Raw genomic sequence first — 27,035 nt, forward strand, 5'->3', positions numbered from 1 at the left:
AACCAAGATACTAATTTTTAGCAATATTAGAATTACCTAATGTTTACTGCGATTCTATGCTTTAAAAAACCTCCATCTCTGGCATTGCCAAGAAGATTCTAGAGCAAGACAGACAAGCAAGAAATTATCTTTTCCTAGAGACACTGGAATCATGAAAAGAGCAGAGACTCTGAAATTCAACTTAGGTTCAGATATCCCCTCTACCCCCTTCTGCCTCTGAAACCTTGGTTCACTTCACTGAGCCTCAGTGTCCCCCATCTTTAAAATGGGAATATTAGGTTACCTCATAACCCTGTTGTAAGAATTAATGAAAATAACACAGGTCAAGTGCTGGCTGGTTAGTTAATTTTTGTTTGTTTGGGGTTTTTGGGGTTTTTTTTAGATTTATTTGTTTATTTTAGAGAGAGAGAAAGTTAGTGCACACGAGTGGGAAAAGGGGCAAAGGGAGAGGGCCTCAAGCAGACTCCACAGTGAGCATGGAGGCCACTGCAGGGCTTGATCTCATGACCCAGGAGATCATGAGCTGAGCCAAAACCAAGAGACAGACCCTTACGCAACTGAGCCACCCAGGCACCCCAATTTTTGTTATTTTGAAAGAGGTAGAGAACATTAGCAATTATCGGGTCACAGCTTAAAGTGAGCAAGAAAGTCAGAATCTGGCCAAACTCAAATGGAACAAAACACCATTTACTAAACTATGATTCTGGGACCTTAGAGAGATGTTAGTGGCCATTTTATGAAAAGATGTTCTGTGGTCAGATAACTTCAAGAAATGCTCTGAGTGTTATCCACCCTCCCCAGCCCCTGCCCTGTTTGCACATTAACACAGTAAAGGCTCTGAGAAGTCCTGCAGTCAGATTCATTTCACTTCTACATTTCCCCAACTTGTTAACCATGGAACACTTTTGTTGAGGAGCACAATATGCTACAAGATCTAGTTCAGGGGTTGGCAAACCCCAGCCTGTGGACTCGGTGCTTATTTTGGTAAAGTTTTACTAGAACACGGCCATGCTTATGCATTGAAGTGTTGTCTGTGGCTCCCTTCATGCTGCAAAGGCAGAGCTGAATAGTGGAAACAGAGTCTACATGACCCGCAAAACCTAAAATACATAATATCTGGCCCTTTACGAAAAAGTTAGCCAACCCTGATCAGGAGTTTGTATCTATTTATATTCCTAATTCCTTACAGTTTGGACTTCGTAAGAAAGCTATGTCTGAGGGGGAACTCCGTAGTCTACAGCACACACTTTGGGAAATAGAAGACCCCAAGGGGTGAAATAGGGCCAGAGGCTCTGCTGGAAACCAACAGAAGTGAATCTGGGTAAATGTCATTATTAAGGATTTGACTATTTGAAATATCCAGGCTAATTTTGAATTTTACCCTAAGGCAACCAGTGGCTTACAAGGGTTCTTAGGATCACACTCATCCCTAGGATTTGTTCTTTCTTTGCTCTGCTTGAAGTTTGTAGCTCAGGTACCCACTAACCCCTGAATTGCTATAGATAGCAAAGAATAGATATAAAAATATAGAATTGCTGAGATAGCAAACAGATTGAAAGTTCCCATGTACCAGCCTGTGTCAGACATCACTAATCTATCATGGCCCTGCTTCACCCAGGTTCATCTCAATGCAGCAACCCAGACAGTCACAACCAATCAATGTCAGAATGTGAGATGAAGCCTCTGCTTTAACTTCAGTTATTCCTTGTAAAGAAAATGGAACATTCTGGCAGCTACAGAGCTCTGTGGCCTCTCAGCTGATTGGTTGGGGCCCGCCCAGATGATGGAGGCATAATCTCCTTTACTTAAAGTCAGTTGATTGTAGATGCTAATCACATTGACACATTACCTCCAACAGCAGCCCTAGATTTAGTGTCTGATTGCATAACTGGATGCTAGGGCCTAAATCAAAGCATGAAGCTGACTATCACAGTCCACTAAACAAGATACCAGTTTGGGGGCCAAACCAATGTTTAATCCCATCAAGGAAGTAATCCATCTAGTCCAATTTATTGGAATTTTTTTTTTAAAGATTTCATTTATTTATTTGACAGACAGAGATCACAGGTAGGCAGAGAGACAGAGAGAGAGAGAGAGAGGAAGGGAAGCAGGCTCCCTGTTGAGCAGAGAGCCCGACGTGGGGCTCGATCCCAGGACCCCGGGATCATGACCTGAGCTGAAGGCAGAGGCTTTAACCCACTGAGCCACCCAGGCGCCCCCAATTTATTGGAATTTTTAAAATAAAAGCTGGTCGTTGAACTTGATCAAAAATCACTTGGCCAGGCCTCCTCCTGGGGAAATTTCCCAACTTGATTTTCCGCTTTAGAGCTGTGATAGGGAAGAAATGCTTTACCAGGTTTCCTCCTAAGCATTGCACTATTGGAATGAGCCCCATCTGTTCCCAACATAGTCTTCTCTGTTAATGCTCCTGGATTCTGTGCTCTACTATTTTACTTAGGATTTTCTTATCAGCAGTCATTTGTGTCCCTGTCCCTTTGTGGGTGACTTCCCAGAAATCGCTTATACCACTTTCACTGACATCTCAGTCCCAGTCCCTGCCTGGGAGCTGGGAGCATCTTCTTCTTAGCAGGGTGCTAAGGGACCAAAACAGAAAATTGAGCTTCTTATTTTGAAGGAAGAGGAGGAGAATGGACATGGGGAGGCACCAGCAGTCTGTGTCCCAGCATGAGAACCCCTGATTTGAAGATGAAGTTCAGCAAAGTATGTTCACTTACCCAGGGTCACACAGCAAGTTTGTGGCAGAGCTACGACTTGAGGCGAGGTCTTCCAGATGCCAAGGGAGGTGCCCCAAGGACCAACAATCAGAATATAACAAATACCGTAATGTATATAATATATTAAGGAACTCATTTGCCCAGTACTGTTTTAAGAGCTCCATAAGCATGAACTTCACAACTTCATAAGCATGATCTTCACAACAACCCTCTGAGGTTGATATCCCTCTAATCCCCCATTTGCAGATGAGGAACCTGAGGCACAGAGAGAGTAAGTGACTTGCCAAGGGTCACACAGCTGGTACATGGCAGGCTGGGATCTGAACTGGGCAGTCTCATTCCAGAACCCCCACTCTTAAGCATCACACAGTCCTCTTTGCTCATCCCTCACTAACCCCTACTCTCCTGACTCAGTTCCCCCAATGCAGATGGTACAGCAAATATTCTATGAGCCTGAGGACTGGTGGGAATCGCTCCCCAGTAATCCAGAAACCACACCCCCCCCATCTCCAGGCCTCTGGTCCATAACCTCCTCCCTCTGCCACCCCTCCCCACTTGGTCTCAAGGGCCTGCACCTCATTTTCTGTTGTTCTTGTTTTGCTTTGTTTTTTTCCTTCACTCTATTCCCTGGGAGACTCTCAAAGGCTACATTCTGCCACCAGGGAACACAGGAGGGACAGGGTGGGCACCTGAGATTTCCCAAACCCCTCACGCCGGAAGGCAGCGGTGGTGGTGGTTGGTGGTGGTGGTGGGGGAATATTTATTTATTTATCTCTGCCTGCTGTGCTCCACACCCCCCAAGCTGTTGTTCCTCACTGGGGAAGATGAAAAACGGCTTCAGACAATGGAGGACAAGGCTTGCCACATGGCCCCCGCAGTTTAATTTCCTTTAATTCATTTTATATTGAACCAAATGATACTGTTTGTTTTTAATGGCAAACACTCAGCGCGGAGGAGGGGCGGCCAGGCCTCCTCCTGGGGAAATTAGGAACACAGCTGTTATTTAAACTCTCCTGCCACTCCGCTCCCTACCACCCCCAACCCTGCACTGGGCCTCTGGAAATCACTTTCCAGGTTGAAAGATGATACCTTTCACCAGCTCAGATGGTCACTGTGCAGAGAGCTGGCCCGGCTCTGCCCCAGCTGCAGTCAGCCCCCCTCAATGTGGCTGCCCCATCCCAAGGCCCACCCTGCTCCGGGAAAAAGTGGATACACGGGAATGGGGACCAGGGCGGTGGCTGTTTGGTGCCCCTGTCCCCCCACCCATTACTGAAAATCCTCCATGAGCACCCGCTCCAAGCAGGGCTCATCTGGTGCCCTGTTCCAGAAACTGATATAGAAGTTGGGTGGCTTCAAGCAACACCTGGGAGAGTCTATGTCCTTACTAGAGCCCCAGTGTTTCGTGTGTATGTGAAAGTTGGCAGTCAAGAGGAGGGGTCCTTCCACGTGGGCTGGGAGGTGCCCAGAATCCCTCCAAAGTCCCTTTTTGCTGAGATGGGCCCGAGTCTGCTTCAGCTCCTTGCAGGTACAGAGAACTTGAATGGATACACCAGCCCCTTTGGAGGACACCGGAGGGATTCCCAAGGCTTTTGCCTGCTTGTGACTTTAGTCGGGGTCCATTATGATGATTAATGTCCAATCTCGACATTGCAGAGACCCCTCCAGTCCTTCAGAGGTTGGGTTACACCCCTGCCCTGTTGTTCCCAGACTAGAAACCAGAAAGAGCTGCTTGTCATACAGACCTGGAAACCAAGGCCCACAAGTTACTGGTTCTAGGTCACATGACTAATCGTCTCCTATATTCATTCTACAAATACGTATGGGACAGCGACCAAGTGCTAGACGTGGGGGCTATCACAGGCCCAAGACTTTTAAGCTCAGAACTCCCAGTCTGATGGGTCCCCACTGCATCCGGGGAAGCAATGACTACAGGGCCCTCTTGGAAAACAGAGAAGGAGCACCCAAACCGCCTCTGGCAAAATCTTCCTAGAGAGGGGGACCTCAGCACTGAGTTTTTAAGAGGGGTGAGAGTTAACCAGGCAAAGCCAAGCCAAAAGGACATGCCAGGGAGAGGCGACAGCCAGAGCCATGGCAGGGAAGTAGGACACGGTTTGGCCTGTGCATTTTTCCAGGTAACTGTTGAATCTCTCCTCCACACTAGACTGTAAGCTCCAGGAAGACAGGGAGGATGTCTGCCGTTCTCTTGCTTAGACCCCGTGACACATGGGAGGTGTGCCGCGACTCAGATGAACAGATGGGGGTGTGCAAATGGTTGGTGTATGTGCCCAGGGCCAGGCCCAGGTCCCTGCCCTGCCTTTCCGAGCAATGTTATGGGTATGCAACCCCTATTTTAGGCTGCTGCAGGGATTAGTTAACGGGCTAAGTGGTGATTATTTTGCTCTTCTCCAGCTAAATGATTAAGGAGGCAATCAGGCTCCCTGAGGTGGCCTCCAAGGCGTCCACTTCACGTCCTTCCTCCAGGTGGGGACCTGGCATTGTGCTGTGGGCTACAGGCTGTGGGTGGGGCTGTCCTGCTCTCACTCCCCTTCCCTGGGGAGAAAGAAGCGGCTTGGAACTGAGATTTGGCCCAAGGGAGCCCACCGTTTGCTGACATTTCTCAACCCTCAGCTTGTCGGAAAAGGCCCCAGAGTCCATTGGGAAGCGCTTGAGCTCTGGAGGCGGGCGGATCTGAATTTGAACCAATCTGCCATTCCCATTGGTAGTGCCTCTGGCCAGTCACCTGCTTGTCGTGTGCCTCAGTTTCCTCATCCATGAAAAAGGAGATAATGCCGCTCACCTCTTAGGGGTTTAGGGGAGATTTGAGGTGAGCTAGAAAATAAATTTAATTTTTTTAAAGATTTTATTTATTTACTAATATTTATTAAATAAATAAATAAATGTTTATTTATTTATTTATTTGGCAGAGCACAAACGGGGAGCAGGAGAGGGAGACCAGGCTTCCCGCTGAGCAGGGAGCCCTATGTGGGGCTCAATCTCAGGACCCCAGGATCACGACCTGAGCCAAAGGCAGATGCTTAACCACTAAGCCACCCAAGCGCCTCTAGAAAATAAATTTTAAAGAAAGCACAGGTGGAATGTACCTTCAGCAATTTCTGACATGTAGTAGATGCTCCATGTGTATATATGTATTTTCTTTTTGTATGTTCTTCCTCATGACCCTCCCAGGTCAGGACTCTGCCGAAGATTGGAGATTGGAGGTGCAAACCAGGCCTGTTACTCAGAGGTTGAGAAACCACTAAAACTTGGCAGACCTGGCTCTTCTCCACCGGGCCCAGAAGTGCCAGGGAAGAATGGCCCAAAGAAGGAAGGACAGGTTATACTTCCTAGTTACCTATTTGCGCCCAGCCCTGGATCTTAGGGATCTTGGGGCCGTCTGGGCTTGAATGTGGCTTTGCCACTAGGTTTGACTTTGATCTTGCTCTTTGGTGAGCAAGGTCACAGCTTCAAGGTTCCAGAGCCACATCCGCGTATAGGATTAGTAGATAATATTACCTGCCCCAGGGATGGGCCCAGTGGGGAGCACACAAGGTCATGTATTAGGAAGGCTCAGCAGAGAGTTTTCAGGACCTGCTAAATCTTGGCTGTGAGGATAAGACCTTTCCTGCCCTTAAGGGGCTGACAGAGAGGTAGGGGGAAAGACATACACCAAAGCACAAGGACAGGACAGAGAGAGAGGACCCCTGATGCCCAGAGACTTTGTCCCAGCTGTGTGCACGTTCAGGGTCACCGGCACGTCACAGCCCTCCGTAAATACCCGAGTGGTGGCAGCAGAGGTGGGTAGGGGCAGCATGGCGCTGCGGGAGAGGAGAGTGTGCTCTCCGTTCCCTCGTGGGCTTGGCCTTGACTGGTTTGCTGCAGGCCTCTGGGGTGTGGCATTCCTGAGAACACCCTTGTCCCTTCACTGGGTGAGGCAGGGGTTCCCTGCAGCCAGAATTCCGTGTCTGGGGCTGTTCCTATTTTAAGAAGAGGAAACCATCATCCTCAGGCCTCAGCGCTTTGTCCGAAGTCTTCCAGCTGCTCAGAGGCGAGGGAGTCTTTTGGATCACATGCCTGGCCCTCATCTCTTTCCGGCCTGACATCCCATCTGTCACTTGCCAGTTTTGATACCCTCGTGGTCCCTCCTCCCTCAGTCCCCCTCTTGTTCTGCCACCTCCAGGCCCTTGCAGGGCCTGTCCCCTCTGCTGGGAGCACCGTCCTCCTGACCCCAGCCCCATCTGGCTGACCTCTAATTGCTCGCCGGCATGTGTTTACATCTCACTTCCCGTGGGAAGCCTGGACCTCACCTGGCCCCAGGTGGGCTTGGGGACTCACCCATGTTCCTCCGTAGTCCCTGGGTTATTTCTGTTCTGCATGCATCATATGATGCTCTGATTGCTGGCTTGTCTTCCCAGTATCCACCCCCCCCAAAAAAAACCCTCCAAGCCTGGTGAGAGGTCTCACGTATGTTTCATTTTATCCCTAGCCTGGTGCATGGTTCATGGTAGGCACTCAAAATAGAGGTTGTACTAGGTAATTAATTGGGAGTATGGCAAAAGCACATTTTCTCTGAAGCAGGCTGCCTGCCCTGCCCTCAGTGGAGAAGGTCTACTAGGAGTCAGTCAAACAGCGTTCATCTCCATAAGCTCCACTTATGAGCCGTGGGGCTTTGGGTGAGGCTCTAAGCCTCAGTTTTGTCATCTGTAAAATAGGGATAGTAATCATAACGATATGAAGACAATACAAGATCATGCCTGTGAATGAAGGGTTCCAATCACTGTGGCTCAGTAAGTGGTGGCCACAGTTTGTTATTTAGTGAAGATACAAAGTAGACAGAGGAGAGGGGGCCTTGGAAGGCTGACTCCACCCCCGCCGTCATTCCCTGGGAGGAAATGATGATGATATAGTCATTGCAATATTGCAGAAGCCAATCACAGTGTACTTACTCCATGGCAAGCACTGTCCTCTCTTTCCACTCATCCATTCATTCATTCAAATGGTTGTTGTTGTGTTTTTTTTTTTGACTACCTACTCTGTGCCAGGAGTTGTACTAGGTTCTAGGGACTCAGCAGTGAAGGAGACACAATATCTGTTCTCAAAGTCTTTATGTAAACAAGATGCTGAGCTAAATAAGCAGTATGTGAGGTGGAGAAAAATAAAATGGAATGTGGTGGCCAGTGCTCCTCTTTTAAATAGGGTGGCTGGGAAAGGCCTCATGGAGAAGTCGACATTCATGCAAAGGCTTGAAAGAAGCAAGGGGATATGCCATGCATATATCAGGAGAAGAGTATTCCAGGCAAGGGAATAGCATGTGCAAAGGCCCTGGGGTTGAAGCATGCTTGGCAAGCTCAAGGAACAGCAAGTGAGTGTGGCTGGAGCAGTTGGGGAAAGGGTGGGGGTGCAGAGGGAGAGAGAGAAGCAAAATCCATGCTGAGCACAGAGCCTGGTGGGGGAGCTTGATCCCAGGACCCTGAGATCATGACCTGAGCTAAAGGGAGATGCTTAACTGACCGAGCCACTCAGGTGGTCACTCCAACAAATTTATTATCTTATAGTTATGGAGGTTACAAATCCAAAAGCAGTCTCCTGGGACTAAAGTCCTAGGGTCGGCAGGGCGGTTCCTTTTGGAGACTCTAGGGAAGAATCGGTTTCCTTGCCTTTTCCAGCTTGTAGAGGCTGCCTGCATTCCTTGGCTTTGACCCCCTTACTCTACCTTCATAGCACATCTGTCTGACCTCTGGTCCCTTCTCTCTGACACTCCTGCCTTCCTCTGACAAGGACCTTTGTGATTACATTGTCTCCCCCTCCCCAGTAATTCAGAATGATCTCCCCATCTTAAAATCCTTAACTTAATCACATCTGCACAGACACAAAATTCCTTTTGCCTTGCAAGATACCATCACTGGTTCCAGGGATTAGCATGTGGACATCTTTGGGGGGCCACTATTAAGCCTATCACCCCTCCCAACACACACACTTTGCAAATAAGGAAACTGAGGCCCAGAGAGGTGATGTCACCTTTGGGCAAAGTCATCTCCCAGCATAAGGACAGGCCTGCAGCTGGAGCCCATGTCCATCTAGTTCCAAGTCATGGGCTCTAGACCACTAGGAAGGAGGCACATTCTGCCTATCTCTGACCGTCTCCCTTCCACCTAACCCCTAGGCTTGGGCAGTTGAGGCCCAGAGCATTTGTGCCTAAGACCATGGCTGACATGGGGACAGAGAAGCACATCTACCCACCTGGGACAAGGACAGTGGGAAGAGACTGCCTTTCTGCAGCTAACAGGGTCCCAGGCCACTTCAGGCTTAATCATCAACACCTTATAATTGGGCCTCTCTTGGGTCCCAGGGAGCAGGGCCCTGTTTGTAAGGAGGCTCCTGATGTGCATGTTCCTGTGACACGTGGTCTGAGCCCTTCCTGTTCATGGGGCCTAAGCTCTTAGATCTGGGGAACCACAGCCAATGAAACTGGGTACATGCCTGCTGCTGTTGAGGGCAGAATTCTCCTGCCAGTCTGGTGACTCCTGTGGGGCCTGAACAGCAGGCCTCAAAGACTCGATCAGCTGGCCCCTGGGGCCACAGCACCAAAAACCCATCCCAGCCTTTGGCATGCTTTCTGGCCTCCTCCTTATCCTGGGCCCTGAAGCCAGAAGAGCAGAGAGGACCTTAGGAAATCAGGGGTGTGAGCTGTTTTGACTAGCTCTGGTCAGTTATCCGGAGGCAGGATGTGGTGATGGTCGATAAGGGCATCCATGCTGACATCAGACACACCTGGATTCAAATCCCACATGTGCCACTTAGTGGCTCTGTCATCTTAGCCAAAATGATGAACTCTGAAGTTGAGCCTCAGTTTCACCATCTACAAATGGAGTGCACTAATTTGCCCCCCTGGCTCATGAGATTGTTATAGGTGGTGTAAAAAGTGGGCAGATTTTCTGCTTGTAACTTTTTTTTTTTTTTTTTTTTTAGATTTTATTTGTTTATTTGACAGAGATCACAAGTAGGCAGAGAGGCAGGCAGAGAGGAGGAAGCAGGCTCCCTGCTGAGCAGAGAGCCCGATGCGGGGTTCGATCCCAGGACCCTGGGATTATGACCTGAGCCGAAGGCAGAGGCTTAACCCACTGAGCCACCCAGGAGCCCCGTGCTTGTGACTTTTTAAAAAATAACACAAGGTACAAAAAATAATAACAATGTTTAAAAATTCCTCAGACACTCAGACACTCCCTATGCACACATCCTGGGTTCCATCCATCTCCCTCCCTCCTTTTGCTCATAAGAAACGGCAGAGTTTTGCAGTTACACTTTCCTCAGTGTCCTTATGTCGGCTTTTTTGTCTCCTTCCTGGTTGAGCTGTTATGTATAACCCTACTGCCTTCCATACTTAATTTCCTACGAATTGTTCCTCTATTCTCTCCTCTTACCAAGCAAGGATGCTGCTGGTTGGGAGACCCAAACATCAAATTTGTCAATGCTAATAAACTTAGAATTAATAGGCTCTGTGTGAGCACCAGAGAATCTTCCCAATGAGTAAAGTACTTGTACTAAGAACCTTGGACTTCTAGAAAGAACACAACAAGCCCAGGCTTTATCCTCAAACAAACCTGGGCTTGAAAATCAGCACTGCCTACCAGCTTGATCCACCAAGTCTTTGAGTTCAATCCAGTAATATTAAGCATCTACTGTATGACAGGCTGTGTGTAGATACAGGCATGCCATGAATGAGACAGAGTCCCTGCTTTTGTTTGGTTGGGGAGATCACCATTAAACAAATAAGCATGCAAACGTGAAACTTCAAATTGTGATAAGCACCAGGCAGAAAATAAAACAATTCATGGGAGTCCCATTTAGGGAAATGGTAAGGGCTTTCTTGGCGCAAATGGTATTGCACCGAAACTTGTACTTCCTCGCCATCCAACTTTGGTTAAATAATTTCAGTTTTGTCATCTGCAAAATGGAGCTGGAAATTACTCCCTCAACAGTTCTGCCCTTGGTAATAGGCTGTGACTCAATGTGTGTTTCAACAAAGGAGCTCTGGTCATTTGCCTTCCTTTCTGTCCGCCGCCGCAATGTATGTTGCTGAGGTCTGTTGAGGAGCAGTTAAAGTGAGCAGAAAGTGATGGAGAACCAGCTGCTGGCAGGTGAGTTGTCAAGCTTTCTAAGGGTCTCGTTGGCTCCTCTGCATTTGATGGCTGACTCTGGGGGTGGGAGAGAGGAGAGAAGGTATTTTGTCCACTGGCAGCAGGAAGTCTTCCTTTTTCTGGAGAAAGTGGTGAAGAGTAATACAAAGGCTGTGCTACTGAATCACATCCCAGCCCTGTGGCAGGTCCTTTCACCTCTGTGAACCTCCTCTTCCCATCTGCAAACTAGTCCTTATAATTCTTCTAGGGTGGGTTTGTCGTGTGGAATAGTGGCCTTTAATATAAAGTGTCCAAGTAGGTCGTGGGCACCCAGCAAGCGTGACCATTACCACCATTCCCCGCCCAGAGCCGGAAGTGGGACAAAGATGCAGGGAAGGGGAGAGCCAAAGGGCTAATTCACACCATCTCAGCTCAAGTCGTGATCTGCGCGTTCCTAGCTGGGGAAACTCGGGCAGGTCCCTTATCCCTCTGAGCCTCAGTTCCCTCATTAAGACAGAGCAAAGAAGAGAACTTCTTTCACTGGGCGGCTGTGAAATCATGCAGGGAAGTGGCCTGGCACCGCTCGCGACCCAAGTCCAGGGGAGCTGATGGGATCACTCCCTGCTGGTACGTGACCTCACGGGTGGCGAAGGCGCGTGAAAGAATGGAAAAGGCAGTTTTGCCTTTCGCAAACAGCGACCTCCTTTGTCCGCAGAGGTCAAAGAGCGGTCGGCTCGGGAGTCGGTAACGGCGCGGGGCGCACGGAGCACCCGGCCCGGAGCCGACGGCGCGCAGAGCGGGACGGCCAGGGGCGCGGGACTGTGACCTCATCGGCCGGCGCCGTCCCGCGGGGCCATGAGATCATGAGATGCCGGCGCTCGCTGAGGAGTCGATTTGTTGGGAGCGCGGGGACAGCCGGCCGCCCGCCGCGGTGATCTCATCCGGGCCCCGGGGAGGAGGAGGCAGGCGGCCCGCTCTGCCCGCGCCGCCCGGAGGGGGATTAATGGTTGCCGCGGGTCGGTGACGTCACCGGCAGCGCCCGTTGCCGGGTAACGAGCGGCCTCTGGCCCCGCCCCCGACGGCCCCGCCCCCCACCTGCCGCACTCTGCCTCAATCCATTCTGGCTCGCCCGGTCTCTTTGCTTTTTTCTTTCTTTTTTTTTTTTTTACATACTGTAAAATGATCTAATTATAAGTGTACAGGCTCGATGAATTTTTGCATATTTATATATCTATATGTAAAATATGTATATGTATGTCCATATGTTTCAAGATCTCAGCGCTCTTCAATAAGAATGTGATGCAAGCCACATAGATAACTTCACATTTCCTAGTAGTCACGTTAAACAAGTAAGAAGGAGCAGGTGACATTCATTCTAATGATATATTTTACTTATTCTAGTATGTTCAAAGCATTATTATTTCAACAGGTAATCAGTACAGAAATTTTAATGAGCTCTTTTATGTAAGACTTGGACAATCTCTATGTATTTTATTCTTTCAATACATCTCAATTCGGATTTAGCCACATTTAAAATGCTCAGTAGCCACATGTGACAAGTGGCTACTGTATTGGGCAGCACAGCATCTATAAAACATTTCCAGCACCCAGAAGCTTCCTTCTTCCTCCTTCTGGTCAGCACCCCTGCCAAGGGCATCCATTATTGTGATGTTCATCATCCCTCTTCAGTTCTCCCCCCCTTACCCACCCCCCAATCACACACACATCTTGTATCTTTTGTTTCTCTCTCCCCACATCTCACTTTAACCCCACAGGTCTGCATCATGGTGGCTCAGAGCACCAGAGGGGAAGTCAGACTGGATTTGAACCCTGGCTCTACCCCATCTTGCACTTGGATAGTCTCCTTTGCATCTTTGAGCCCGTGTTTCCTCACCTGTTAACTGTGACTCATGATAACAGGGTCCATCTCCTTGAGTTCTCAGAGTAGAGACCCTTGGCAGCAGCATCCTAAGTGTTTCAAAGAGAAATTTTATCACTCAACTGTGAGCCAGCTCTGGTCCTCTTTCTGCTGGTTTCTTCTCTCTTCCCTCTTGTAATTCTTCTACTAACTTAGGCTCCCACAATCTATCCCCCCCCCATGCCTCTGTTGAGCTTTCTCATCAGAGAAATGGGAATGGATCATAACTAGCCACCAGGGGAGCAGTGGATGTGCAATTCCTGGCCCATGGTGAGTGCTTGGTAATAAAGAAATCACTTTCTTCTTTCCCCTCCGTCATGACCTCCTCCCTTCCTCTAGGCTTCCTTCAGTCCCCAGTCCCCTCAGCACTTCCTCCCACCACTCCTCGCCATGCTGTTCCAAAGTGTTTCCAAGCTCTCCCCACCCTCAGCCTTCTCAGGTTGAAGACCTAGATTGGGAGGGCCTGCCCCTCCGCTGATGGCACAGAGGTCGCTGTTCCTCTGTTTTGTTCTGAAAGGCTTTGTGGTTCCCCATCCAGCCCACAGGCCACCTTCCCAAGGAAACAAGTCTTTCTTTTCAGCCCCTTACGCCTGCCCACCCTGCCCATGTCAGAGCAGGAAGTATGACCTTCACAAGGAAGTAGGTCCCAGTCGCAATCAGAAACTAAGGAGCAGTTCAGAGCGACAAAGCAAATATGGGAAAACCCACAGGGGAGGTTGAGGGACCCTTTTCTCTTCCCTCAGGGCCCCTGAAGCCCGGGAGGCTGAACCCAAGTCCTTCTTATTTCCCCTCAAGGGAAAGGAGGAGCTTTGCAGGGAAGACTGTGTGTGGCCCTTTGCTACCTTTAGTTTGAGGAAGCTTTCCAGCCTCCTTTTCCTGACACCCCCTTTCTATTGGGGGAGCCGCCTGGCCCTTTCACTGTGGTTCTGATGAGGCTGTCAGTCACAGCGCTCCGCCCATCCCAGCCATGTGATCAGGACCGACGAATCATAGAAGCCGATCGCCTCATTTGGCCTCTGAGCTTGGTTCTAAGGATGGAGGCTTGCCATCCATTTGGTGAATGGGTCCAGAGAGAAACAGGTCTCTCTTCAAGTGGGGTTGAAGCTTTAAGACTGTTGGCTTGTGGCTGGCAGTGGTCATTTTTCCCACCAGATATAGGTGAATCCGGCACTTTCTACATGCATCACCTGGGGCTGGTTATCTATGCTCTCTGTGCCTCAGTTTCCTCATGTGTAAAGTGGGAGCATTAATATCTCCTCCCTCAAAGTGGTCTGTGTGGCGGGGTGCCTAGCACTTAGTAAGAACTAAGAAATAGTAATAATTCTAATCATCATCATCAACATCATGATTCCCACCCAGAGAGGGCCTGGCCTTGACAGGAGTAAATGAAACTTACTCGCAGAGCAGCAGAGACAGCCTGAACCAAGTGATGGGAAAGAGGAGAGATAGAAAGAACTATAGAAATAGAGATTTTTGGCCACATTGTTTGCACTCTTGGACCCAGCTGTATGGAACCAGAGCCACCCTGCCTTCAGCAGTTTCGTGACCCAATACAGCACAATCTTTCTAGAACCTACTTCAAGTAGACTTTCTGTCATTTACAGCCAAAAGTGACGCTACAATGCAGACTCGTATATCAGCAGTTCTCGTAACAGTGCTTAGAACACCAGAATGTCCAAGCTGGGTCACCCACCACCATCATACAAAACAACGGCGAGGCCCAGAGAGGGAGAACAACGTGCCCAAAGCCACACAGCTACAAAGGATGCACCCCAGCTATCTGACTTCAAACTTGGCACTCTTAACGCCTTTTAATATTATACATGGTTAACTTATGAAAATCAGTTCTTTTCTGTCCTGCCTTCCTCATCCACCGCCATCCTGTTTAATGAGGCTTAATTCATTTTGTCTGGAAGATGTTTTATCCTTGCCAGGCTGCTAGCAGGGGCCGGAGTACTCCCATGTGCCAGGCTCTGCATTCAACGCTTCCCTTGCACTAGCTCATTTATCCTCCCAACCACTCTAGGAGGTAGGTTTTACTCTCGCCTCATTTTACCAATGAGAAAACTGAAGCGGAGAGAGATGAAGTGACTTACCTTAGGTCAGTCGGCCAGAGACAGTCCGAATTCAAATCCTGGTTATCTGACTCCAGCATCCATGCCCTCACTGTACCTGCTCTGGCTCCAGGGCCTTAACAGCTTGGAAGAGGCAGAGCTGGGACCTGCACCCAATGTCACAGTCCTTTCCTTCCTTCTGCACTGTGGGTCTTTCCCACACTTGCTCCAATGAGCAGTCACTAGACAATGCCTTCTTCCCCCTCCTTCCACGTAGACCCTCAGTTCCTAGCACCTTCAGCATGAGGACTCTCCATGTGAAAAACCTAGCTGTTTGAACCATGATCATTTAGCTCACCTATTCACTCATTCACTGGTTGATTCACTCACTCAACAAACATTTGCTGATCACTAATGGATGCCAAACCCTCAGTATTAAGCAAATAACAGCAAAGAACCCAAAACAATAGTGGCTTAAATGTAGAAAGAGTGTATTTTCTTTATCATGCAAACCCGAAGGTAAGCAACCCAAACCTAGTAATGTGACACCTTCCAGCTCACTGTTTCACCAGTCCTAGGGTGTGGGACTTCTCTTCATGGTCCAAAATGGCAACTGGAACACGAGCCATCACATCCAAGCTCCAGACAGCAGGATAGAGGAAAAGGGAAGAATATGATGAAAGGGTCTCTGAACTTGTCACATGACATTATCCCATATCTTAGTGACCCAAGTGGCATCTCGATGCAAAGGAAGCTGGAAGATAAAGTCTTTGTTCAAGATAGTTGTGCATCTGGTTACAAAACTGAGAACTCTAGGACTATGGAAGCAGGTGAGAAAGGAGAGGGTGACAGCCAGCAACTGGGGACTGATTAGGCATGTGGGGAAAGATGGTAGAACAAGATATGATTCCCTGCACTTAAGGAGCTCACAGCCTGGTCCAAGAGACATCTAAAAGTTACTGAGCACACTCTGTGCCAGGGGCTTCTCAAAGGTTCTCACATGTTTTAGAGTCGGGTCCTCTTCACACTTTTCAAAAGTATTGAGGGTCCAAGGAGCTTCTGTTTACATGAGTTACAGCTATCCACATTCAGTCATAGAAATTAAAACTGTGACCTTTTGGGGGCACCTGGCTGACTCAGGCAGAGGAGCTTGATCTTGGGGTCATGAGTTCAAGCCCTATGTTGGGTGTAGAAATTACTTAAATAAATAAAACTTTTTAAAAAACTGTGACCTCAGGGCGCCTGGGTGGCTCAGTGGGTTAAAGCCTCTGCTGCCTTCGACTCAGGTCATGATCCCAGGATCCTGGGATCGAGCCCCGCATCGGGCTTTCTGCTCAGCAGGGAACCTGCTTCCCTTCCTCTCTCTGCCTGCCTCTCTGCCTACTTGTGATCTGTCTGTCAAATAAATAAATAAAATCTTTAAAAAACAAAAGGGGCGCCTGGGTGGCTCAGTGGGTTAAAGCCTCTGCCTTCGGCTCAGGTCATGATCTCAGAGTCCTGGGATCGAGCCCCACATCGGGCTCTCTGCTCAGCAGGGAGCCTGCTTCCTCCTCTCTCTCTGCCTGCCTCTCTGCCTGCTTATAATCTCTGTCTGTCAAATAAATAAATAAAATCTTAAAAAAAAAAAAAACTGTGACCCCTCTATAATACTAGTTAATTAAAAATAATAATCAGCCAATTATACAATAACATTAATAACATATCTTAGTGAAACAATTTTTTAATTACTGAGAATGGAGGCATTTTCTTTTTTTTTTTTTTTTAATAGATTTCTTTAACACCTGGCTCAAGATCTGATCCCCGCATTTTCTCATTTGTTGCAAATCACATGTCATGAGCCTTAGGAAAAACTCTGTTGTACACGTGGTAGAGAGCAAAGGTGTCAAATAATGTATTAGTATTATTATAAAAAAGTTTCAATTTCACAGGACCCCCCCACCCAGGGTCCCAGACCACACTCTGAGACTGATTTACTTGGATCTTCATGGGAATCCTGGACAGTAGGCACAATCAGTCACAAGCTCCCCCTCAAAGCAGAATAGATTGCGGGGGGTGGGCGGGGAGGAATCCATGGAAGCTTAGGGAAGGAGCGGCAAGGTAAGAAGGGGAAGGAAAAGCCCAGCTTGTGCCGAAGTGAGCAGGAGCCTCTTGCCCATGCGAGGTGGCCATATGGCTCCAGTGTAGACGGGGCCACATGGAGAAGGCTGGGTAAGCTGTTTAGGCTTTGTCCTCAGGACTGGGGAGCCATGGAGGGTTATAAGCGGGGGTCCTCAATAATCAGATTTATGTTCTCCAAGGAACATCCTTGGAGGAGGCACAACTGTCTTTCTCCTCATCACAGTGTGTCTGGCTTTTTGACACAGTTCTGGAGTGTTAACCAGCCCTTAGCCGGCCTTAAGTGCTGGCAAACATTGCCCGCCTGCCACACACCAGTCTTACCGGGGAAGCTTGGCATGTGGGACAGCCAGCAGCCCACCCCCAGAGTGGCTGTAACGTCTCTCTTTAGCACTTTACTCCAATATGAGCTTCCTTTAGCTGACAGGCAGTCACAAGAATAATAATAATAGCCAACATTTTTATATGGTGACCCGTCACACCTTGTTTTAAGCTCTTTCAGCATGTGACTTAATTTTCTGACCAGGAAGGATTTATAAACTGGCCTCTGGAGCCAACCTGTCTGGGTTCAGATTTTCTCTCTGCTCCCTCCCAGCTGTGTGACCTTGAGCAAGTGACCTAACCTCTCTGTGCCCCAGATTACTGTTCTATAAAATAGGGTAAATGATAGCTCCTGTCTCCTAGGTTGTCATGAGGACTAAATGAATTAACGCAAAGTGCTTAGAACAGCGCCTGGCAAGTAAAAAGTCCTCAATGTATGTATTTGTTATTATTAACATCACAGCCCTTGGAGGGATGTTATTATTACCTCCAGTTTATAGCGGAAGACACCGTTCTTCCACTATAAACTCACCTTTCTGTGAGCAAAAACAGTAGTACCAGAAAGACACAGAGCCTGTATTTCAGGGGCTTACGTTCTCATAACAAAAAAATATAGACTCTGTCAGAGGGCGAGTGCAATAAAGAAAATGAAAGCAGAATACAGGGGCAGCTGGGTGCCTCAGTCAGTGAAGCGACTGCCTGTGGCTCCGGTCATGATCCTGGAGTTCCAGGATCAAGTCCTGCATCAGGATCCCAGCTCAGCGGGGAGTCTGTTGCTCCCTCTGTCCCTCCTGCCTCTGGTTCATTCTCATTCTCTCTCTCTCTCTCTCTCTCTCACTCTCTCAAATAAATAAAAATAGTTTTAAAAAGAAAGAAAGGAAAACAGACTACAGAGGGTGGAGAGTGGCCGGGGTGGGGAGGGAGCACGGGGGTGTTGCTTTATGTACATGGTTCTGTGATCCTTCTCGATGAGGTGACATTTGTGCCAAGATGCAAGGGAAGTGAGGGAGCCAACTTGGCAGATCTCAGGATGGAGGGGGCTCTGGGAAGAGGGAAAAGCCAGTGCAAAGGCCCTAAGGTAGGACTGCACTTGGCTTGGTTTTGGCTTTGTTTTTTGAGGAAACAGGCCCCATCACACGTGTGGGCAGGGGGCAGATCTTACAGGAACTGGAAGACATGGCAAGGGTTTCAAATGTCATTCCGAGCAAGACAGATTTTCACAGGTACAAGCTCAGGGTTGATTTGATCTGCCTTGTATTTTAAAAAGCTCATTTTAGATACCGTGTGAAGAAGAAAACCATAGAAGGGCAAGGACAGAAGGACAAGCAGAAGCAAAGCACGGTTTCCAATAGGATTTGTAGATGGATTGGATATTAGCTATCAGAGAGAGGATAATCAAGATGATCTCAGGGGTCTGAGCACACGGAGAGGAAGTACCTTGCCAAAGGCATACAGCTAGAAAGTGGCAGAGCTGGGATTCTAACCCAGTCCGTAGAAGAGAAGACCTGCCTCCAAATTACAGGCCGCCTACTTGACCGCTGTGTCCGTGTGCTCAGCCTGCTCTAAGAAAATACCAGGACATTTCTTTCCGATGGCTCTGGAGGCTGGAAGTCCCAAAATCAAGGCTGATTTGGTTCCTGGTGGGAACCCTCCTCCTGGCTTGCTGATGGCTGTCTTCTGGGCATGTCCCCACATGGTGGGGCAGGGGGCGGTGGTGGAGAGAAAGAGAGGACAGGAGCACACAAGCTCTTTGCCTTTTCTCATAAGGGCACCGATGCCATTCCTGAGGTCTCCAGCCTCATAACCTAATCACCTCCCAAGAGCCCCATCTCCTCGTACCATCCCAAGGGGGTTAGGTTTCTACATAGGAATTTTGTGGGAGAATTGATTCAAGCCACAGCACCCACTAAGTAGCCGTAGATGAATGCTTTCGGGTTTTTTGGTTGTGTTTTGTATTGTTTGGCTCAAAGCAACTACCGTGATATTATTGCTTAGGATTCCGTGGGTCAGGAGTTCTGTCAAAGCCAGAGCAGGGACAGCTGGTCCCATGCGGTGGGCTGCTGGGGCTGGAGCCTTGACGAGGGCCTGTTCCCTCACAGGTGTGATGCATCAGCGGCCGGGGCTGCAGTGATTTTCCCAGGCTCTGTATCCTAGACCCCCAGATCTGAATTTTCATTGTCGACTGGGTTCCTTGCTTCTTTCTCATCCCTATAGTCTCAGAGCCTCTCCTTGGAAATATTTTATCTGTTTATTTCAGAGAGAGAGAAGAGAGAGAGAGAGCACGCAAGCATGAGCAGAGGAGTGGGGGGGACAGAGGGAGAAGCAGGGAGCCCGACACAGGGATCGATCCCAGGACACCAGGACCATGACCTGAGCCAAAGGCAGACACCTCACTGACTGAGCCCCCCAGGTACCCCAGAGCCTCTCTTTCTTTCTAGGCTGGGACGTTCCAGATGACCCTTCAGTCTCATTCTGATGTCCCTTAGTTCTTTTGAACCTGACATTTCTCATCTCCAAAAGAAGCTGGCATTAATAATGCTCATCTTCTCAGATGTTCGTGAGATTCCTAACTAGCTCCTGTCATATACGGAGGCCTCCCTGGGTACCTGGTCTTAGGTTCATTTGCTCATTTGATCCTCAAACAATCCCCACCCCCACCCCCTCTCCGTATGTTGGAGGCAGGTTGCCCTGGCTTGTGAGAGCCAATGGTTAAGTTTTCAAGAAATGTGCAAGCAGCTGTGAAACCCTTGGCAGCTTGAAATGGGCCTTGTGGGAGTATTTACGCCATAGAAATTGACAAACACACAAATCAGGGCCTTTGTTGGTTGTTTTCCAGGGACCTGGTTTGCCAGCACACCACTGCGTGTATGTATGTGTGTGTGTGTATGTATGTGTGAGTTTGTATATATATATATTCAACCCCATTTACAGATTAAGAAACTGAGGCTCAAAGCCATTAAATTATTGTCTAAAATTAATTAGTAGTTACAGATCTGACCTTGGAGCCCCAAATCCCATACCCTTACCTGCTGTGCTGTCTTCCTTCTCTAGATGAGAAAGTGTGCCCCAAAGAGATTCATAAACAGGCAGAGCTGTATAATATTATGAATTGCAATGCAGAAAAATATCTTTCATCTCTGTCTACCCATTCTTTATACATGACCCTGCTAACAACCATCCGACGATGTGTCCCCTCCCTCCTCACCCCAGAGTTCAAGTCCTCTTACCCCGTTCATTTCTCCTGCTTCTCAGCAGTCCGCTCTCCTGCATTTGCCACCCCTCCTAGAGTCAGCCCTCTGTTGTTTCCTTGTTTCCCATTTCACTCTGTGTGTCCCTGCGCCCCCACCCCCCAGTCCTAGCAGTATGGAAGTCAGCACAGACTCCTCCGCCTTCCCGTCTCTGCCGCTCCCGCCCCCTGGATCAGAATCCCAGCGGAGAACCCTGTGCACCCCAGTCCTGTGTTAGTTGTTCCCGTTCCCCTTCACGGGTGGCAGGGCGGGCGGGCGGGAGGGAGAGGGTGGCGGGGAGCAGACGGCTCACAATCTGATCGCTTCTCCTTGCTCCCTGACACCCCAGAGAAAAACCACACATTCCATTTGGTGGTCGTCAGAAATAACATGCTTAAGAAACCTGGAATTACAAAGCTGCTTAATTAGAGAGCGATGGTTTCACTGGGATATGCCCAGTTTTCCCTAGGGGTTGTATCTCCTTCTCCAAGTGGCCCGCCCCCCGCACCAGCAGCTAATTGCTACCTTTGCATGGTGCCACGAAGACACTCACTCCCTTTATTTCATCGTCTGTGACATCGGTGCTCACTTCTAAAGAGACATTCTCTCTTCCACCTCTCCTTCTCCATCAGCGAACTTGAGAAGCTGACATGAGGAAGGAGGGTGGACTCCCTAGCCTCAGAAAGGTCCCCTGGCCACGGGATGAGCATCTCCTCCCTGTCAGGTGCTGGCAACACGACCGACTGTGCTGGGGCCAGTGGACCAGGGACCACACTTTGAGTAGCAAGTCTTTTTCTAGGTCAGCTGAGATGATACTTTCTCTTAGGTCTTGGAAGACTTACCTAATCACTTTTCCACTCCCACCCCATCCTTCAACTCTGGCCCCCTCGTGCTCAGCTCGAGCTGAGTTGTACCACACTGTGTTAAAATAATTTGTCTAGCATCTCTCTTACTCACTGGGTAGTGAGCTCCCTGAGGACAGGGATGAGGTCTTGGTCATCTTAGTATCATCAGAGCCTAGCGCTGTGTCTGGTACATAATGGCTGTCTAGTAATGGAAGGTGGGGGGAGGGACATCAATGGTTGGGAGAGAAAGTAGGAGGGAGGGAAGAAGAAAGGAAAGAGGGAGGGATACATTGATGGATGCATGGATGGGAGAGAAGGAGGAGAGGAAGAAAGGAAAGGAGCGTTCTCTGGAGGGTCACTGAATTCAAGAAGGAGCAACAAAAGCAAGTTAGGTTGGACATTGGGAGAGACTGAGCTTTTGGCCCAGAATGAGCTGGAACATGCAGTCGTTGAGTGAGCCTAGATGAGGGCAGTTGAGAGCATGGGGCAGCTGAGGCTGAGGTGGTGCAGGAAAACGAAGCTCACAACATCAGTATTCAGCAGAGCCCGGGGCCTGCTGTCAGGACACGGACAGAGTTTGAGCAACCCTAGTCATCTGCTGAGCTGCTATACCATTGCTTCCACTCCCACCACAGCACTGGCTTGTAAAACCAACATGGTGCCCATCCCCTGCATCTCTGCTTTCCCAGTCACCGCTACCTTCCCTCAGGCTGCAGAGGAAACCAGCATACCCCTCTGAGGAGTATGTCCAGGGATCAGGGACCGGTGGGAGTCTGGAGGGGGTAGAGGGCCCTTACAACAAGGGCACAGCCAGTCACAAAGGTCAGGCATTGGGATGAGGGGACAACTGGATGCCCTTTCTTGGTCCTTAGCTTCAAGGGGTCCCCTTCCTAGGCCCATCAAGATGGAATATAATGGGGTAGATAGAAAGTCTTTATCCTCATCCCAGACATCATCCATCTGATGGATAGGCAACATGTTTTTATTAATCTCCCCCCCCAATGTAAACATATCATATGCTCAGTACAAAAAAAGAAAAAATTGGAAAAGACAGAAAAACACAAAGATTATGGGGACATTTCCACTCAGAACTGTTATGTCAATATTTCCTCGCGTCAATAGGTACCCTTCGCCAGGATGATTTTTTACCTTTCCCTTTTGAAATTTTAGACTTAATGAAGCATTGCAGAAAGGGTACAGAGTCGTCACATACCCTTCCCCCAGCTCCCCCTAATGTTAACATCTAGTCTGACCACAGTGCAGTTAGCAAAGCCGGGAGATGAACATCACTGCTGTTTCTATTAACAAAATGACAGACTTTACCAGATTTTGCCAGTTGTCCCACTAATGTCTCTTTCATACTCCAGGGATTATTGAATCCAAGACCCCTCATTGTGTTCATCTGGCATATCATATCTCATTATTCCTCTCCGACCTGAGAGTTCCTTGATCTTGTCTTTGTCTTTTGTGACCTTGACACTTTTGAAGAGTCCTGGACATTTCTTTTGCAGAATGAGCCTCCTTATGGATGTATCTCTTTTTTTTTTTTAAGATTTTATTTATTTATTTGACACACGGAGACCACAAGTAGGCAGAGAGGCAGGCAGAGAGAGAAGAGGAGGCAGGCTCCCCGCTGAGCAGAGAGCCTGATGCAGGGCTCGATCCCAGGACCCTGAGATCATGACCCGAGCCGAAGGCAGAGGCTTTAACCCATTGAGCTACGCAGGCACCCCTTGTATGTGTCTCTTACTCATGACTCAATTCACGTTTTGTAAATTGTTGACCAGAATAACCACGGAAGTGATACTAGGTTCTTCTCAGAGCATCATACCAGGGTGTCCAGGCTGTTGACAGAACTTACTGCTGGGGGTGTAAATCTTGATCATTTGGATCACGTGATATGTGCTGGGTTTCTCCACAGTTGAGTTGCTGTTTTTCAGGATAATGTTCAAATGGCTGTATGGCTTTCCATTATAGCTCTCCGCCATAACAAACCCTCTTGTTGTACATTTATTTACTTGTGTCTATTGGTACTGTTACAAAGAATGCTGCCGTCTCCTTCATACACATCCCAGTGCACATCCTGGATAATTTTGTTAGGATGAATTCCTAAAGATAGAATCGCTGGAGCAAATGCTATTCACATTTTTAAGGCTCTGTGTGCCTGAGGCAGGGATGGTTGCTTCTTTCTATGTTTGTTTGTTTGAATCAGCTTTATTAAGGTGTAATTTAAATACAAAAAAAAAAAAAAGGCAGTTTTGAAGCATATATTTCAATGAGTTTTTTTTAAATTAACATATAATGTGTTATTTGCCCCAGGGGTACATGTCTGTGAATCATCAGGCTTACACATTTCACAGGACTCACCATAGCACATACCCTCCCCAATGTCCATCACCCAGCCACCCTATCCCTACCCTCCTCCCCCAGCAACCCTCAGTTTGTTTTGTGAGATTGAGAGTCTCTTATGGCAGGGTGTCTGGGTGGCTCAGTCATTAAGTGTCTGCCTTCAGCTCAGGTCATGATCCCAGAGTCCTGGGTTCGAGCCGAGGATCAGGCTCTCCGCTCAGCAGGAAGCCTGCTTCTCCCTCTCCACTTCCCCTGCTTATGTTCCCTCTCTCGCTATGTCTCTCTCTGTCAAATAAATAAAAATTTAAAAATCTTTAAAAGGGGCGCCTGGGTGGCTCGGTGGGTTAAGCCTCTGCTTTCAGCTCAGGTCATGATCTCAGGGTCCTGGGATCGAGCCCCACATCGGGCTCTGCTCAGCGGGGAGCCTGCTTCCCCCCCCCACCGCCTGCCTCTCTGCCTACTTGTGATCTCTCTCTCTCTGTATCAAATAAATAACTGAAATCTTTAAAAAAAATTTTTTTAAATAAAAATCTTTAAAAAAAAAGAAAGTCTTTCATGGTTTGTCTCCCTCCTGATCCCATCTTGTTTCAATGAGGCTGTTTTTTTTTTTAAGATTTTATTTATTTGTTAGAGAGAGAGAGAGCACACAAGCAGGGGGAGCCGCAGGCAGAGGGAGAAGCAGGCTTGAGCAAGGAGCCCAATGCGGGACTCGATCGATCCCAGGACTGGGGATTATGACCCGAGCCGGAGGCAGATGCTGAACTGAACCACCCAGGCCTTTCCCATTTCAATGAGTTTTGGCAAATGTATACACTTGTGTAACCACCATACCAATCACATTATAAAATATCACTCCCCAAAATTCCTTGATGCACCTAATAGTAGATCCTCCTCCTCACCCCAGGCAACCACTGATCTGATTTCTCTCAGGACAGATTATTGTTAATCTATTCAAGGATTTCATATAATTGAGAATTGTGCAATATGTATTCTCTTATAACTGTCTCCTTCCATTGGACACATGCATGTGAGACTCAGCCATGTTTTTGTGTAAATCAGTCATCTCTTCATTTTTATTCCTGAGTAGTATTCTATTGTAGAAATACACCACAATTTGTTTATCCATTCCTCCACTGATGGACATTTGGGCTGTTCCCACCTTGGAGGTATTATGAATAGAATTGCTATATGATCATTTGCCTATAAGCAGACATATATTTTCATTTCTCTGGGGTCCATACCTAGAAGTGGAAATGCTAGGTCATAAATAGATGTATGTTTAAATTTATTAGACATAACAGGATGGGGTTATTTTCATCTCATTTGATAGCTCAGGCCACAGAAAGCTGGAGGGACTTGTCCAAGAGCAAAGGGAGGAAGGGAAATAGGATTGGTTGAGTACTGCTCCATGCCAGGCACGTGCTAGATGCTCTCTGTGAATCTGCAGAGCGTCTGTAAGACAGGAGTCGTGGTTCCCGCTCTGTGGATGAGGAAGCCGGGGCTCGTGAACTTGCAGCAATGCAAACTTCAAACCCAGCCCCATCTGAATCCCAAATGCATCTCTTCACCCCGATGTGCCCCTGCGCTCTTGCAGACGATAGCTGGGAAGAAGAACGCATATCCCCCTCCACCTCTAGGCCTGCCCTTACTTGCCTCCTATTGTCCATCCAGCCCCTGCCCCGGAGGCTGGGCCCCCCCCGTGATGCCTGGGTCAGCCCTTGAGACAAGGGCAATCTGTGCGTGGGGCTAGGGACTGTGGCCCCAAAGCCAAAGCAGGCACTGGGGAGTGACCCACACTCCAGCCCTCTGACAGAAGTGTCCAGTTTCTCCCTCCCTGAAATGCGATCCTCCGAGCTTTGCTCCTCGAGGCTGGTGGGCAGTGGGTGAGGGCGGCAGGCAGGGGCCACGTCTCCCTGGCCATATCGCAAACCCATTAGGAGCAGGTCTGAGTGCTTTCCAAAGCTGATTAATGGCCTGCCTGTGACCTGGGACATCATTACTGCCCAGGCTGGGGGACCCCCGGCTGGGTCCTTTGGGTCTTTTACAGCTAATAATAATTGATGCTTTCTGTGTGGTTGCAGGGCAAGTTCTATCTGGTCATCGAGGAGTTGAGCCAGCTGTTCCGATCACTTGTCCCCATCCAGCTGTGGTATAAATACATCATGGGGGATGACTCCTCCAACAGCTACTTCTTAGGAGGGGTCCTGATTGTTCTCTACAGCCTCTGCAAGGTGAGGTGGTCCGGAGACTTAAGGGCTGGCATGAGGAAAGTCCACACATTTGCCAGGTCTTGAGGGCAAGCAGGGAGCTTGGAATCTTTTTTTTTTAAATGGGGGGGGTGGCAACTCCTTGGCACTGAGCACGTACGCAGGGCTGTACCACCCCCACATCTAGTTCCAAGACATTTTCATCACGCCAAAAAGAAACCCTGTACCCATTAAGCCATCCCTCCCCCTTTTGCTCCCTACCATCCCCCGGCCACTGGCAACCACCAGTCTGCTCTCTGTCTCAATGGACTTCCTTGTTGTGGACATTTCGCATAAATGGAGTCCTCCACCGTGTGGTCTTCTGTGGCCGGCTTCTTTCACTTAGCATCATGTTTCCAAAGTTCATCCACATGGTGGCATATATCAATACTTCATTCCTTTTTGCGGTTAAATCCACCATAATTTCTTGCCCATAAAGCTCACCAGATGCTCTCCCTTCACATATTTCCATCATCATTCCTGTATTTATGGGCGAGGAGATGGGGGCTCAGAGAGAAGCAGCTCGCCCAGCGTCACTCTGCTAACGATAACAGAGTGGGTTTCAAACCTGGGCAGCCTGCTTCCAAAGCCTGGAGCTCTTACCTGTAGATGATACCACCCCCCAAACTTGTTTCCATTCCTAGGTACAAATCGGGTTTTTCCCCCCACCCATAAACACATCATCCTCTTTCTTTTCCCTTCTCTATTTCTGGCTCTAGAGAATCCTGGGGGAATATATTCTTCCCTTCTCTTCCTCCCAGCAGGACTAGCTGGGCAATCCATGCCCTATCAGCCACTGGGGCTTCTCTTGCCTGCTGATTCTGATCGACTGGCAATGTCTGACTGGCGAGCTGGCTGGGTTTAGAATCAGGGTGCTGTGATCAATTAGCAATGCCTGTGCTGGGCGTGGCAGTGGGGAAAGGTAGAATGTGTGTCCTGTATTTGCTTTCCTGGCCCGGGTAGCAAGGGAGACTATTGACAGAAGGCAGCAAGCCAAATGCCAAGCAAAAGTGATAGGAATGAGGAGCTCTAGATGGGATAGAGTGTCCTGAAAATGTTCATCATCAAAGACAAGGGGTCAGTGGAGGTGGTTTGGGAGTGGTAAGAAAGA

The 27,035-nt window shown here is 48.6% G+C and overlaps 1 protein-coding gene across 1 annotated transcript in view; it reads left to right on the plus strand.

Annotated features, from left to right (window-relative positions):
* Window positions 1-27,035, plus strand: part of LOC111156493 (ring finger protein, transmembrane 2) — a 66,849-nt gene that overhangs the window by 27,601 nt on the left and 12,213 nt on the right. The window contains exon 8 of the mRNA XM_022517430.1: window positions 25,760-25,909. Within this exon, the coding sequence (XP_022373138.1) occupies window positions 25,760-25,909 (150 nt within the window). The remainder of the gene's footprint in view (window positions 1-25,759; window positions 25,910-27,035) is intronic.

This window comes from Enhydra lutris, unplaced genomic scaffold, assembly GCF_002288905.1.
Source record: "Enhydra lutris kenyoni isolate GAN:26980312 unplaced genomic scaffold, ASM228890v2 scaffoldscaffold46, whole genome shotgun sequence".
Classification (NCBI taxonomy): domain Eukaryota; kingdom Metazoa; phylum Chordata; class Mammalia; order Carnivora; family Mustelidae; genus Enhydra; species Enhydra lutris.